The sequence below is a fragment of the Zophobas morio genome, unplaced genomic scaffold (assembly GCF_036711695.1).
Source record: "Zophobas morio isolate AGI-343-1 ecotype UQ-CSIRO unplaced genomic scaffold, CSIRO_AGI_Zmor_V1 ptg000029l, whole genome shotgun sequence".
NCBI lineage: Eukaryota > Metazoa > Arthropoda > Insecta > Coleoptera > Tenebrionidae > Zophobas > Zophobas morio.
The window spans coordinates 5,806,784-5,824,163 of NW_026972134.1; the positions used below are offsets into that span (position 1 = coordinate 5,806,784).

The window sequence follows — 17,380 nt, forward strand, 5'->3', positions numbered from 1 at the left end:
CAAATAATAGTAACCCCAATAATCATATCTACATTGGAATTTAACAATAAAATTTTATGACCTACTTGTAATTTATAACAGTATGCAGCAGACATAATACTTATTTATGATATTAAATGTTGGTATGTAGACCAGATTAAATAATAAAAAAATTCTGAAGTACAATAAAGCATATTCGAAAAATTGTTAGATTGACTTTACGAATGTAACCATTTTTATGAGAACCCCTGTAAGATGAAACAAACATATGTAAATATGTAAGGTTAAAAAAAGCTTAGTACGCGTAGGTATGTTCCGAATGAGTTTTTACTTTACAAAATTTTGTGATTTGGTGCAGTGCAATACTAATAATAACAGTTTTATATTTCCAAATTTTCGGGAAAATGGAGTGAGCCGTTCTTGATTTTATCAATAAAATAAACCAGTTCACTTATTCGATGTATTCGACAAAATTTTAAGATCACGTCATGCATTTTTTGGGAGGGGATACATGAATACATTTTGATTAACGATTTACCATGATTACGATAACCTTAAAATATTGGCAAGATTTCGAAGAATTAGGTATTGCAGTTCTGATTTAATCACTAAAATAAATTGAGTCATTAAGTAATTTAAAAATTTAACAATATTATTTTGAAAAATTCTATTTTTAACCAAAGCAAATACAGTTGTGACGCGACAACTCTACAAATCTTAAATCTTATCTTAAATCAGCTTTTATTGAAAGTAGTCTTGTTATGAGAGAGTGATAAAAAATTCATCATTAGTAATAAGATATGGGTAATGCAACGGCTTGCAGCATTCGTTGTAAACACTGTGTAAAAGCTTGTATTGTTTTATAACTTCTTCTGTCCTTCTACCAAGCACAACTTGTGGTTGTACAAATATGTAGTTCTGCCTTGCGATTAAAGTTATTTAGTGCAGTGAACATGAGAAGATCGTAATTTGGAAATTTTCTGTCCTGTCGTATTAGTCGGTGTAATTGAAAGGGTGAAAAGGTAATTAGTTATTAAATTTTTTTAATCATTGTGGCACGTCTGATTCACATAACAACCGCATTGTTTCAAGACATCAATTATTGATACGCGACAAGGTGAATTGATTGATTATCATTAAATAAATAAAACGTGTACACTACCGTTTGCATCAGTTTTTAGAAGCATGAATTACTTTTAACACCAAAAGTAATTTCACTTTTAATACCAGGTTCATAAAGTGACACTTTTAGCATTTCATTACAGACGTCAAAAAGGCTACTTTTAATAGTGTTTGTATAAAAATGACTTTTTTTTAATTCGAAGTCAAATTCCGCCAGTCGATTAGGTTATCAAATTATACTGTTATTCTGGATATTTGTTTTTTTTTTCTGTAATCGTGGAAGATCTTCAATCAAACGTCTTGACTGAGCATGTTTATGGTTCTTTAGATCACAGTATGGCATTAATTTGATAAAAATTTATTCAAATTTGATGTCAGATTTATTAAAAAACTATCAGTAGAAAATGTGTAAAATTTAAAATTTATTTTGCCCGTTATTGTACATAAATTAAAATCTCCGGAATTGTTTCAGCAATTTCCTTACAAACATGGTGTCGAAATTACACAACTCGTTGCAGGGCTACGACAGTGATGAACATATATATGAAGAAATTCAGGAAAGAGGTACGTGGAAAATAACTAAAACAGAAAAAGATTATATTTTTGTGACTGGGTGCTTCAAAATCTACTCAGCAATCAAATAACCTTTCGAAATCGCTAGTTTGGCACAAAATCAGACAATTTACATGTGATAGATCTTTAAAAGTGATTTCATAAATCCGACACTGTTCTAATAGTTTTAATTTATTATAATATTATATATTATTATGCACTTATTCCAAATTTTATTTACACAATTAAAACCGTCGTGAACTGTTGAATATTACGCATCCTCATGTTGAAAATGGACAAATTTACCTTCTAAATAGTTAAGCTTTATTTTTAGAACATATTTAACTTGGTTTTGCATATCGTTTTCAGATCGCTCAAAAAAGAAGTCAGGAAGAAAGTTAATTAAACACTTCTGTTTTCTATACTTCAAAAAAACTGCCCGTTGAGCTGAAAATTGTTCTATTTAGAGACAGTTGTTGATTGACTACGTTGTAACTTATGATGAATCAATAATTAATACTTCTTCTAGATGAATAACCTTTGTTGTTTTATATATCTACAATGTTTCTAAAACTATGAATAGTGAGTTTAATGTTTTTATTTATTGTTCCAGTTCCACACTCGGTTTAAGTAATTTTATATATACGTTGATGATTATAAATTTATAAACGAAGAGTTTCAATATTTTGTGTTAAGTTTGGCATATTCGTGGTGTTATTTCATTGCTTGGTATTTAGGATTTTATTGCAAAACTTAAATGTAATGATTATTGAAACACAAGATGGCAAATTTTCTGCTTTTATAATATATCCCAACCCCTTTATGACTGAAGGTTACGTATTCCTCGTGAATTGTTGATAAATTTAATTCAAATATTTTAGGCCTATAATTTGAACCTAGTTTCAAATTTATAGTGCAGTCTTTTATTTAAAAGTTTTACACTTTAGTTGCATTTTTACTCCCTGAGCCTAAAGCTAAGGCAATATTGACCTTTAAAGTACGAAAAAATGAGTCTCCAATTTCCGTTTGTCTGTCTGTTTCTATATCTGTCCGCCATCCGTGACGATTTTTGATAGAGAGATAATCTCCGAAACTACCCGATCGACTTTTGCCAAATTTTATATGTGTATTACGAATATCATGTGTAGAACACTAACCAAACTTTGTCTAATCATTTCTACCAACAATGTGATGAAGTCACCTCAAAATTGTACATAGTAAATGGGTTTTAGATTGTATCAAATAACGTGTAGTTTATGAAACCGTGTTAAGTTTTTACTCGAAACATCAGATTTTTGGAAAAAAATCAAAATCATGTAACAACATTTTGCAATTTACTTGTAATTTATCATTCTACTCATGAATAAATCAATTTATTTTATTGAATAATTCAGGAACTGAGAAACCGAATGCTTTGAAATCTAGTAACCGTTTTAAGGTTATCGTAATCATGATTAATGATGATTTAATAACTCGTTAATCAAAATGTATCCATTTATCTGCTACCAAAAAATGCATGACGTCAACTCAAAATTTTGTCGAGCAAATTCCTCCTTAAATTATGCAAAATATTATCACTGCATACTTGTGATTTATCACTGCCTTCCTATTTTATAGATTTGCTTTTATACGTCGCTCAAAAAAAAATCATGAATGAATCAATTTATTTTATTGACAAACAAAAAACAACTCATTCAATTGACCTTGGGATGGATATGGGTGGGACTTAATTTTTAGCTTGTTTTTTTTTTTTGTTAATATACATAGCATTCTTTGAACAACACGATATTCAAAAACATGTTTTTTATTTCTTGTGGAGAAATAGGGGTTTTGCAATTAAGTTCCGCCCCCTTGGCTCACGACCAATAAAAAAATCATCACAATTGAGATGTCGCAGGTAGGCGAGGCTTACATTTTGCCTTTTTTTTTAATATGCGTAGTCATCTTTTCACAACAAGAAACTTAAAACTGTTTAAAATGGTAAATTTGTATAGTGAAATATCGATTTTCGAATTACCCTCCGCCCCTCGGTCTGCTAACCAATGAAAAATTCATCACGATTGAGATCGAGCTGGATGGGTGGTTTTCTCTTATAACTAATACTTTTAGTTTTCTTTGTACAACACGATTACATAAGAACATATTTCACATGGTAATTTCTCGTAAAAAAATAAAAATTTTACAATTATAAGCTCCGCCCTTCGGCTTAGGACGAATAAAAAAAAAATCATCAGAATTGGGTGGGCGGGGTTTATATTTTGTCTTTTTTTTCTTAATATACGTAGCCATCTTTTCACAACAAGAAACTTAGAACCTGGTTAAAATGATACATTTTTGTAAGGAAATATGGATTTTGCATTTATGGGGCGGAGAACATGTTTTAAGTTGTGAAAAGAAGTCTACAGATATTCAAACAAAAAGGCAAAATGTAAGCCCGCCTAACCGCCCTCTCTCAAAATACTTATTTCTTTACAAGAAATTAAAAACATGTTTTTGAGTATCGTGTTGTTCAAAGAATACTATGTATATTAAGAAAAAAAGGGAAAGTATAAACCCCACCCACCCAGCCCACCACAATTGTGATGATTTTTTTAATCTTAGAAACTTAAAACACGTTTAAAATGGTAAATTTTTGTGAAGAAATATGGATTTTGCAATTAGGCTCCGCCCCTAGGTCTGCTAACGAATGAAAACTTCACTACTATTTAGATCAATGGCAGGTATGGGCGGAGCTTATCTTTGCCTTTAATTTTTTCTTAATATACACAGTATTGTTAGAATAACATCATACTCAATAACATGTCTTATATGGTAAGTTCTTGTAGAGAAATACTAAGGATTTTGCAATTAAATTCCACTCCTTTGGCTCTCGACAATTAAAAAAACATCACAATTGAGATAGGGTGGGTGGGACGAGCTTATATTTTGCCTATTTTCTTGAATACGTAGTTGTCTTTTCAGAACAAGAAACTTAAAAATATTTAAAATGGTAAATTCTTGTAGACATAGTGGATCTTGCAAATAAGTCCCGCCCTTAGATCTGACAACGAATGAAAAATTCATCACAATTGAGAATTAAGATTGGGTCGGGTATCGGTGGGGCCTAATCTTTGGCTTTACTTTTTTCTTCATATACATAATATCCTTTGAACCACACGATACTCAAAAACATATTTTTAATTTCGCCTAGAGAAATAAGGATTTTGCACTTAAGCTCCGCCTTCTTGGCTCACGACGAATAAAAAATAAGTATATTACAATTGAGATAGGGCGAATGGGCGGGGCTACATTTTGCCTGTTTTTAATATCTCTAGAAAAAGATGCACTGTATAAACTGTTTCATAAAGAAAAATACTTGTAAAGTTCATTGTCTAATAAAATCGCCAACAGATCACAGACGACATACAAGCGACAGACAGACGAAAGCAGGTGACTTCCTTTTTCATACACTAGCTGATGTTACGAAATGTCGAGAAAACATGAAATTAGGCGTTCACCGAGAACACACTACGGTAATTCTTCTCTGGTTACCATCGGGAAGTAAAAGCAGAACTTTGGTGTGTAACCTTTAAATAGAACATCCTGTATACTTGAAAATAATTGTAAATTGTTCCTCTACTGAGTTCAGTTAGACTGCGTCAAAGAATATTTTCAATTCTAGTCCACTAGAATAATTGTGTTTTTACAAACAAAAGAAGTTTTGCATATATTGATTATATTTGATATGAAAAGCATATCGAGATAAATCCAAGTATCGAGATTATGCAAGTGCTATTGTTTCTATCAATAAGGAAACTGATCGTTGAGATACAAGATTTTTTTATTTTAGTTTTGTATGTAGGACAGCATATATTTTATTTACATGTTTCCTATCAAAAAATTATGAAGTACCACTTATTTTTGTATATCACTATAATCACTTTTATATTTAAACACGTTGTTTCAATGTGGCTGTGCGTGACGTATATAAAACATATTCTTGATCTTTGACGCCACGTTGATAATAATCATGTCGTAAGTTTGACGAAGCATACACAACCAAACAAATAAACACTTGATACGGCTCATGACTCATGAGCATTATAATGATTAACGAGCGATACAAAAACTCTCTAGTTACTTGTTGATTGTCTTTTGCAACTAAAACGTATGTATGCATTTGCATCAACACTTTATAGGTATTTAAAGAAGTGAGATTATAACGAAGTAAAGTTATGCAAATTTGCATTTTAGTCCAGATGTGTAACTATAATTGACAAGTTAACTCCATGAACAATATGGAGTAAATTTTTTTTGTTGTAATGGACCATCTAAATATTCTAAAAATATCAGAAAAACACACCAACTTTTTGAGGATGAAGTGGACCTTCAATAAAAAAGTCACATAATGAATCCGACACTAGTTTAGTTCTGAAAAGGACAGTTATTTTTCAAACAATAACGCAAAACCGAAAAAGCACAAACAATTGCACGAAAGACGGATATTCAAACGATAGATGTAATAGAAGACAATGAATCTGCTCATATTTGGTGATTCTCTTAAACCTGTATCCCGCAAAAAGACGATCAACTAGTAACCAGAATTTTTTTTATTTCTTGTGGTATGACGTTGACGAAATAGATTTTTCAAACAACAAAGGTATTTTGATCACTTTTAAAACCTGTAAGCCTTTTAATGTAATTACATTTTTACAATTATGCTAATCAATAATGTTATCACATTTTTAGATGCTCTTCACCCGTCTCTACTCCATCAAGCGGCCCTCGAAGGGAAGCATGTTAAGGTTCTCTTTTTTATTAACATGGGCCACGATATCAACTCTAAAACAACCAATAACGAGACCGCCCTTTACTTGGCTTCGCAAAAAGGGCGCATCGAATGTGTCCAACTGCTGTTATCATTTGGTGCTGACACATCAATCCCTGACAAAAAAGGGTGTACACCACTTCACGTAGCTTGCTTATACGGACAAGTCGAAGTAGTCAAAATGTTGCTTAACCACGGTGTCAACATGCAGATCTGTGACTCTAACGGATGGACACCAATTCACGTCGCTGCTTCCAGAGGTCGCAGGAAAATAGTCGAATTATTAGTATCATCTGGAGTCAGTACTGAACTAAGAGATAGTGATGGTTTAACACCCCTGCACATAGCTTGTCTAAACGGAAAAAATAATGTAGCTCGTTTGTTAATCTCGCTAGGAGCTAATTTTAATGCTGTTGAAGAACAAGGCTGGACACCGTTACACCTGGCATGTGAGGAAGGTTGCGTGGAGGTGGTTGAGACCTTACTAAAATCTAAATCAAACGTAAATGCAGCTGAATCCGAAAACTGGACACCCCTACATCTTGCTTGCCAAAACGGACATGAAGATATCGTTAGGTTGTTGATAAAAGGAGGAGCTGATGTGAATGCTGTTGAGGACACTTCGTCAACACCTCTTCACTTAGCATGCAGACAAGATTCTATTATAATCGTTGAAGATTTGTTTAGAGCTGGAGCAAACATTTTTGCCCGTGACATGTTAAAAGAAACACCGCTGGAGATTGCTGGCGAGCGAGGTCATAAAAGTATTGTTGATTTTCTGAATGCAGTGGCTGTAGGAAACAAGGTTTTATTGAAACCTCTTTCCCTAACACATCAAAGTAATACGTTGACATCCGACGATAATCTCAATATCGGAAATATAAATAAACGCGAATCTTCATTTGTGACAAACAATGCTCACTGTAAAATATTTAATATATCCACTGAATATGAAAATGTTATAAACACTTCGAAGGAAGCGGGTAATTCTCCAAATTACGTACATTCCCAACTAGTAATGCCACACCAAAGTACTAAAGATATCGACAATCCTGGCGGCGATCATGACAAAATCATTTCACTTCACCAAGCCTGTAGAGAAGGAAATGAAAAAATCGTGCAAACACTAGCTAAGAGAGGCGTTGACTTAAATGTGGCTGATGAAAATGGTAACACACCTCTGATACTTGCCGCACGACATGGGAAAGTTAAAATAGTAGAAATTTTGATAAATTTCAAAGCAAATCTTGAGATCAGCAACAAGGAAGGCATTACCGCACTTTATGCAGCTTCTTACCATGGGCACAAAGATGTCGTCGGTGTGTTGTTGCAAAACGGGGCAGCAATTGAAGCTGGCTTAAGAAATGGGTGGAAATCAATACATATTGCTGCGTATAATGGGCACAAAGAAATCGTTGAAATTCTTGTGAAATGCGGTGCGAACATTGATGCGTTGACACATGGAAACGCTAAACCTTTAGATTTAGCACGTTTTCAGAAGCATGGAGATATTGTTTACTTTTTATATATTAAGCAAAAAGAGAAGCACAATTATAATTGTCCGTGTACAATACAGTGACCGTTTTGAATTATGGGGTAATGCGTGAAGGTATAATTGTAATAGACGAATGACAGATACGTTTTTTTCAGTTTAGTAATGCATACTAGTAGATCTAACTCGAAAGTAAATAATATTTTTGTATTTTATAAGTTTGTAATGTAAATAAATTCTAGAAATTTTAAATGAGTTTGAAGTTTAGTAGTTTTCGAAGGAAAAAATCAAACTTTGGATTTTTGATTAAGATTATGGTCAACGAGGTACAATAAAAGCGTTGTGGTTTTTAAACATCTAAGCGAAGTAAGCGAAGAAAAATGTTGCTGCCCCGCTTGCCGGGTTGGTGTCCTAACCACTAGACCACGGAGCGGCTTATCTTTCTCCACTTACTATTTATTATTGTGTCGCCATACATCTAATAAAACTACGAAACCCACAGAGAACAAAGATAAATTAATTGTATTCATTGCTTTAGAGGACTTGAGAGAAATAACAATTGGACTATAGAATTTAGACAGAAGTTTCCCTGTCATCTGCAACGTAAGCTCTATCGCGTGCACGTTGGGGTGCCTTCTCTCATAAAACTTTTCGTTATGCAGGTTATCACTTTCGTGAAGCTACAAATTTGAATTTTCTACCGTATAAGTAAAGTCGGAAAACATTAACTGACCATACGATTGCAAGAAGCTCCTTTCGGTGGTACTGTAACTGAATTCGGCATTTTTTGTAATAGAGTAGAAATAATCAGCCTACCAGAAGTTTGATTGAAATCTGGGAGTAGTAAAATTATGTCATTCTTTAAAATGTTTTTCAATTCTTCAAAAGTTAATTGTTGAGATGAAGTTTAACTAAAAGTAACATCCTTTTTGTGAAAATCATTTTTCCAACAGAGCTAAATTTCGCAATGAAACGTCTGCAATATTCTGGTAGTCTTAAGAACATTTTAATTTGCTTCACCTTAGTTGGAACAGGAAAATCTTGAACAGCTTGAACCTTTATCAATAACTAAGTAACTTAGATAACTGTATTCATTAGTTTTAGAAAACAAGCAGGAGCACCTTTTAAACCCATTGGTAATTGTTTATACTGATAATGACCAAAAGGGGTACTGAATGCAGTTTTTTCTGCATAGGGTCCGTGGGAATCTGATGAAAATCAGAAGCAAGGTCAAGCACACTAAAATATCGACTTCTACCAAATTGGTCGAAAATGTCGTTAATATACATATTTATTAACAATAATCTATAACAATTCTAAATTTCTTTTTTAGCAATTAAAAGAATTAAGAAATTCCAAGCACTCGCGCTGAATTCAATTACACTCTGTTCTAGCATTGTATTACTGTTTGAGTTTCAACAGAATTATTACAATAAAGAAAAATATTTATCGTCTAGACTGTAGAATGCTTTGTTAAAAGTATCGGGTAAGAACTTTTGCACAAATCTGAAGCCGGGTCTGTTAGCCTGCAATCTTCGAACGCGTGCAAATGATTTCCGGGAGTAAGGGACGCGTCCGAAAAGCACCCCACTATTAGTGGTCAAGAACTGTACTGCTGCCATATAAGCTTAGAAGTTATGTTTTACTACAACTGATTGTTAATTTCACCTTGCTGAGAATAGGGCAGCCGATAAGGTTTGACCTTAATTCGAGTTAGTATTAGTGACATGGGAATGGTGTGACTACCGATGGTTGCTTGTGATAACAGCTCTGAAGTAAATAAGTCCAAATAGTCGGAGCAAATATTTCTTATCTGCATTTGTTCCTCTGAATGTAATTGATCCAAGCGCAAATTTTCCATGAACTTTTGTTTCCTTGTAATTAAATTATGATGATTATTGATTATTATGGAAATTATTGTTAATATCAAAAGGAAAACTATTACACAAACTGAGACGATTCACTTCTAAACTTAAATCATTATTTTTAATTTCTTCACCAACATTTAAAACTGAATTTTCGTGTTTATTGTGAATTATGATTTTAAAACACAGGTAATCAGCATTTACGTTAGATTTGAAAACTTTTTCACATTTGGATAGTACAATAAATTTTATTTTTATTTTATTTTATTTTGATTACGTTCCCCTACGTGGCCCAATTACAGGGGAACGGGGGGGTTTACACAACACCCAGAGCCGGGCGGGAATCGAACCCACGACCCAAGGTGTAGCGGGTCCTCATTTACTCATTTACTACCAGTGGCGGCTCGTCAGATGAAGCAAGTGAGGCGGCGCCTCACAGCATATATCTTAAGCACAGATTGACTTAATTTGTAATTAAAAAAGAGCTTTCAATGCATTTTTAGTTACAAAAATATGTTGAAATGGCAAATCTGTAGACGATTTTTTATTTTTTACGCTTTCTGTTGACATTTTTGGATGAATACCCAACGATTTATGCTCCTAGTTCTTTAACTGAAGCGGCCAGAACGTCGGTTCACTTGAACCAACGAAGCCCAATCACAGACACGGACTTCTATGTCTCAGCTCCTATACTCCTATACATGCGTTCGCTCGGAACTGAGGCGATGTCTTCGGTGCTTTTCGGTCATTTTCGGCGTACTCATTAAACCATTTTCCCATTTATTTTACAGAACGGAAGGGCTGCGGGGTGCGTGGGTAATTAGCATGAACGTGAGTAAAAACCCACGTGTTGATGTTTCGTGCTTTTGCCACTTTCATAGGTACAGGTGAGTGAAAAATGAATCCCGAGTACCATATCGTCATGTTCCTTCTTGAAACGCCGTTTTCACGGTGAACCGAGCTAGAACGTCGGTAAATTTTGCTAAATATCGAGCAGTCAAAACCGTTAATTCATTTAACTTCCATTGATAAGCGACAGAATCGTCAGTACTGCAAGTCTTTTAAATCAACTTGGTACGAAACATATAAATGGCTCTGCCGTAATATTTGACGACCCGGAATATAACGATTTAAATAATTTCATCCGAAGTGCAAAGTTACATGAAAGTTCCAAAGTACACATTAAAAATTTCATGGGCCTAAAACCTTTACAAAGGAACACAACAACTATTCCCGAATCCCACCAAGAAAGTGCTAGTTTGAACAAAATTTTAACTTGTAAAAACATTGTTGATTAAATGTGTTATGGGTGTTATTGTTAATATTATTATTATTATTAGGACCTACCACTGACCTGGAAATGACCGTTATTCGGGCAAGACTTCTATCATTACTAATTAGTAAGACCAAGTAATATGCATTAATCACATTAATTTAATTAATTTGATTATTAATATTATTATTAAGACCCACCACTGACCCGGAAATGACCGGCATTCAGGCAAGACTTCTATTATTATTATTAATGTTATTATTGTCAAACTTCTATCATCGCCTCACCACATCAGACAGTCACGAGCCGCCACTGTTTACTACATTATAATCAGAATTAAAAGCAGAAAGATTGTTGCTTGTAACAATTCATCTCAATTTTTACTATTAAAAATTATTTGCCCTTTTAAATTTAAATTTAAATCATTAGGTATCTTTAAGAAAACCTTTATCCACAAAAACACTTTGCGCTATTGTTGGGAACTGGAAATGATGGTTTGACTACATGAAATTTCATATTATCTGAATGACTATTAACATTTATTTCAAAATAACCTAGAGCCGGTAAAGTCCAGCAAAAGATAAATGCAAATGACTCCAATTATGAGTATTGCAGCTCTTAAAATCTCCAGTCGCTTTCGAAACTGTTCCCTGTGTAAAGTTGTCAATCAAAATTAGTCAGTACCCTTGTATACCTTGGACCGTATTTGTTCTCTAGAAAATGCATTTCTAATGCGTAATGGTTTTATTGCAGATTGCGATCTAAAATACTAAATACTCCTCACATTGACGGTATTTGCATTTATCTTTTGCTGGACTTTACAAGATTATTACTTATGCCCGCTAAAAATTTAGATTCATTATAAACAACAGTAGGGTCGACTACAGACTACTAAAAAATCATAAGGTCTTTCAAAAAATTCTCAATTAAACATAAATGATCATTTGTCAAGTTTGCGAAATATAACAACAATTGGCTTGATATTTTGAGCTGTGATGCTGAATTTGGACTTTGTGCTCTATTATTAAAATTTCTGGAATGAGAAATGCTAGAATTCTCATGGCTCTGTGATTTATTACTTCCCGAGCGTAAGCAAAGGAAGTATTGTAAACGAGTCCGTCGGCCGAGTCTCTACTTTTGCATTTTCTCGACTTATCATGACCCCTAGAGGACGAAGAAATAGGTGTCCTGTTTCCGTCTGTCTGTCCGTCTGTCTGTTTGTCCGTCTGTCCGTCTGTCCGTCCGTCTGTCTGTCTGTCCGTCTGTCCGTCCGTCTGTCTGCTGTCCCGGATTTTTATTAGACAGATAATTTCCGAAAGCACTGGGCCGATTGTTGCCAAATTTTGTAATTATATTAGATATATCATGTAGATGGTAAAACGCTAATTTGTCTAATCATCCCCACCACTAATGTGATGACGTCACTTCAAAATTGTACATAGTAATTGGGTTTTAAATTGTATAAAATATCATAGTCTCACACATGTAGTTTACGACTCTGAATTGAGATTTTACCCGAAACGTCCAGATTTTTGGAAAAAAAATCAAAATTATAAAACAACATTTTGCAATTTGTAACGGAACTTAGTTTTGATTAAAAAAGAAGAGTGGGCTGATTAGAAAAAGGGTTGACAGATAGAAAATACAGATTTAGATCCGGTTTGAATGACACTGCAGTGTTCGTATATATAGACGACATCTTGGTACTTTCAGAAACCTTCGAGAAGCACATAATAGACTTACAAACAGCGTTTCGCTTTTTGGTCTTCGTGGTAGACGTGAGAAGTGCTCGTTCTTCTGTGACTCGGTCAAATTTCTCAGACATATACTGACCAGTAATGGAATTAAAACTAACCCTGACAAAATAGCTGCTATCAAACTGTTGAGACCTCCAAGCAATCGCAAACAGCTGCAAAGTTTCATTCAGACATGTGGTTGGTATCGCAAGTTTGTTTCAGAGTTTTCCGAAATTGCACGTCCCTTAACTAATCTTCTTAAGAAAAATGCGTCTTTCCAGTTTGGTGAAGCCGAATTAAGAGCCTTCGAGACGTTAAAAGAAAGATTGACTACCGCTCCAGTCCTTGCTCAAGCCGGCCAGACCAAGCCGTATGTCCTTAGAACAGATGCAAGTTGTTACGCCTTGGGTGCAGTTCTACTCCAGGGGGAGAAATACGACGAACATCCAATAGAATACGCCAGTCGCTTGTTAAAGGAACGCGAGAAAAATTATTCAACTACCGAAAGAGAGGCGCTCGCCGTAGTATGGGCTGTAGAAAAATTTCGACATTATCTAGAAGGTGCGAAAGTGGTTACAGCGTCGGATCATCAACCATTACGGTGGTTGGTGTCTTTAAAATCGCCTTCGGGTCGTTTGGCTCGTTGGGCGCTCCGTCTTCAAGGCATGAATATAGACGTTGTATATACTCCTGGTAAAATCAGTGTAGTAGCTGATCTGTTGTCTCGACCTTTTTGCTCGGATAAAGAAGAAAAGGTACAGAGCTACTTCGTTAGTGTTGACCTACCGTCATACGATTATTATATTATCTCTCGAAGGTGAAGATCCGTTAGAGATGTCTAGATAGTCTGGGAGGGGTTACGTGATGAACAATGGTGTTCTCTTCCATTTCAACCCATATGTGGACTCTGAAGATCCCCAGTTAGTGATTCCCAAAGAATTGTGTGAAGATGTTTTGGCCCAATACCATAATTCGTCTACAGGGGGACAATACGGCATTGAAAGAACCCTTCAAAAAATATCTTCAAAATTTTACTTCACAGATATGAGAAAATATATTGCTCGCCATGTAAAAGGTTGTATGGAATGCCAGAGATATAAACCAGGGAATCGTCAACCTGCGGGCCTACTTCAAACCCCAGCCCCTTCCCAGAGATTCGAAGTTGTGGCTGCAGATCTATTTGGCCCTCTACCGGCAACTCCCAGGGAGAATCGATGGATCCTAATAATTGAGGATGTTGCTTCAAAATGGGTAGAACTTTTCCCATTAGTAAAAGCTGCAAAAATTCTCATGGACGAAATATTCCTGCGGTTTGGAACTCCGAGGAAAATGATTTCTGATAACGGCGTAAAATTTATCAGTGATGTAATGCAGCAAATTACTTATTGTTTTGGTATCACAACTCCGTTCATTCCTTTGTATCATGCAGAGAGTAACCCTGTTGAACGGAAGAACCGCGAATTGAAGACTCAGTTAGCCATTTTGGTTCAAGATCACCACTCAGAATGGGATTGTCACCTGAGCAGCATTCGATTCGCCATAAATTCTACATGTTGCGACTCTACGGGATATAGTCCTTCGTTTCTCGCATTTGGTAGGGAGATACGAGCTCCTTATGATCCTGTATATGATCTACGCAAAGTGATTGATGCAGAAAATTTCATACCAAGAATAACTCCTTACTTAAAGAAGCTAGCTATTACTCTGTCTGAGGCAATGGATAGGAATTACAAGAAACAAGATGTCCAGAAAACCCGCCTAGATTCCAGACGACGACCAGTTGTATTCAAGAAGGGTGACAAGGTTCTCCTGAAATCGCATACTCTCAGTAGCTCCAAAAGTGGCTTCTCTTCAAAGCTTGCCACAAAAAGGGATGGTCCTTATATGATCTTGCGAATTGCTTCTCCTACAACCTACGGGTTAGGAAGCTCCAGAAAGAATTGGACGCTATCGCGCCGCGGACCTCAGCCCGTTTGTTGAAGGGACTAGAAGTGATACATTAACCCTCTTACTACCAAAACGGGGGAGGGGTCGTCCTAAAAAGAATGTTTCATCCTAAACAAACCGGAGGGCCGTTTGTGTTGTGTAGAGGGAGACTTTCTAACGGAACTTAGTTTTGATTAAAAAAGAAGAGTGGGCAGATTAGAAAAAGGGTTGACAGATAGAAAATGGTATCTGAATGTTTAAGGCTATAAAGAGCATAATAAATCTTTAGTCAAAATATATTTGGTTAAAAGCTGAAAAGTTTGCTGAATAAATCCTATCTAAAATATACAAAATATGATGAGTCTATACTTGTGATCTATCGCTCCATTTATATTTTTTGGATTTGCGTATACAGGGTGACCCAAAAAAATTAATGAATGCGTGAATTTATTTTATTGAGTCAATCAGGAACTACAAAACCGAATCCTTTGAAACGTTGCAGATGCTTTAAGGTTATAAAGAGCATAATAAATGTTTAGTAAAAATATATTTGCTTATCCCCTCCAAAAAATGTATGACGTCAGCTCGAAAATTTGTCGAATAAATCCTATCTAAAATGTACAAAATATGAGTCTGCACTTGTGATTTATCACTCCATTCTTATTTTTTGGATTTGCATATACAGGGTGTGTCAAAAAAATAATGACTGAGTCAATTTGTTTTATTGATTAAATCAAGAATTGCAAAACTGAATACTTTGAAATCTTGCAGACGTTTTGAAGTTGTTGTAAGAATCTTAACTTTTTAATCAAAATGTATCTCTTTATCAACTCCAAAAAGTTGATTACGTCATCTCAGAATTTTGCCGAAAAAATCCTTTCGGGAATGTGCAAAATATGATCAAACTATACGTGTAATTTATCATTCCATTCAGAGTTTTAGATTTGCTTATACGGGGTGTCTCAACATTCTTGCTTTTGAATGTTATTATTATTACTACAATTGTTGTTGTTTAAAAATCGTGTGCATCGCAGTTGGAAGTCCCGGTTACGGATCCCGGCAATTTCAACATATGCTCGGGAAGTAAAAATGAATCGCATTCGACACCATTGTCTGCCTCAACGAATGTAATTAGTGAAAGATCAGATAGCGATTTTCTAATCTGAAATGTTGTGAAACTTTAGCGACTTCGTCAACATGTGTTTTTTTCATTGTTTGTAAAGTCACAGTTTATGTTAAGATTTTTAACTGTTCATGATTCTAATACAATTTAACTGCAATAATGGAAGTGTCTCTGTAAAACCACGTGGTAGTAATTCACTTCAAAAAGATAAACAATAACTAAATGAACGAGTTGAAGTTGATCGAGCAATAGCAAGATTGTGAGTAGGGGAGGATTTAAAAACAAGTTGTCTAGTAAAGCTTGTTTTCTAAATTCTGTTCGGACTCTTTCGTGAAATGAGCAGATACAATGCGATTTGTCATAATAACCTTCTAGAGGCAAAAACTAAGTAGATGAAAGATCAATGCACTATTAAATTACAATATGCTCATCGTGTATAGATTCATTTTAGAGATAGATGCATTATGCTAAAAGTAATGATTCCCCATCGTCAATGACAATTCGCTTACAACATTTTTAACCTAATTATTTCCTTAGGCAACTCATTATTTCACTGTCTAACATTTCACTCCAATGAATAAAAATTCTTTAATGTTTCCGTTAGAAATCGCCAAGATGGAAGTCAATTCCTATCGCCCGTTCTTAATTTGTGCTAAACTCTTTGCTTTTAATTCGGGTAGAACACCAAAAATTTTGAGTAAATCACTAATTGTTTACAACTGGTTGTTAGTAATGTCATACACTCTACTACAGTTTATTCAGTTTCACGAAAATAAAACGATGAAAATAAGCCAAATGAACAACATCGTATATCATCTACAGGCGGCATCTCACATTTTTGCTTTCTTTTCAAACATTGTGTCAAACTGGTGGCACTCGAGATATTTTCTCCAATGTTTACAAAATCTTACCGAATTTGACAAGACAATGGCAAAGCTGGGATTCATTCCAAACTACAGAAAGATTTTAAAGATAACCTATATCTACCTTTTTTTGGCTGTGCTTCTTTTTCTTTATGTTGCTGCAACGGAATGTATAGTTTTGGCTTTGAGACATCCGCGATTTTCATCTATCAACCAGCTAACCCACTTCATTCCATATGGAATAATGTTTTTTGCATCATATTGTATTGTAATGTCACTTTACTTTTTGCTCGAACGGTATTCGCTTTTGATACAGTTTTTGAAGAAGTGTTCCAAACCGCAACGTTATATTATTGAAGATTGGAAAGTCCTGAGATTTTTTGTTAAAATGTTCATTGACATTGTGGACATCACAAACAACACAGCTGCAACGTTTTCTTTGCGAATTTGTGCCCTATTTATTTTGACTGCTGTCACAGTTACAAATTGTCTGTTCTTGTCGGCAAAAGGAAAATTCGGGTTAATGAATTATATTATTTTCATAAACACGATAGTTTTACACGTCGTGGAAATAATTGCTGTCGTGGCAGCACATCAACAGATACACTACAAGGTAAGTATGTTACACTGTTTTTTTTCGAT

General features: G+C 34.7%; 1 protein-coding gene across 2 annotated transcripts; it reads left to right on the top strand.

The window, feature by feature from the left end:
- Window positions 1–775: 775 nt before the first annotated feature.
- LOC135137268 (ankyrin-3-like) lies at window positions 776–8,204 on the top strand. Of its 2 annotated transcripts, XM_064066883.1 has the most exons (3): window positions 776–1,001; window positions 1,574–1,665; window positions 6,382–8,204. In XM_064066883.1, the coding sequence occupies exons 2-3, from the start codon at window positions 1,590–1,592 to the stop codon at window positions 8,037–8,039; spliced, it is 1,734 nt and encodes a 577-aa protein (XP_063922953.1). In that variant the 5' UTR covers window positions 776–1,001; window positions 1,574–1,589; the 3' UTR covers window positions 8,040–8,204. The 2 variants fall into 2 exon arrangements, with proteins under 2 accessions (XP_063922953.1, XP_063922954.1); XM_064066884.1 differs by lacking the exons at window positions 776–1,001; window positions 1,574–1,665 and adding an exon at window positions 5,844–6,292.
- The last annotated feature ends 9,176 nt before the right edge of the window (window positions 8,205–17,380 follow it).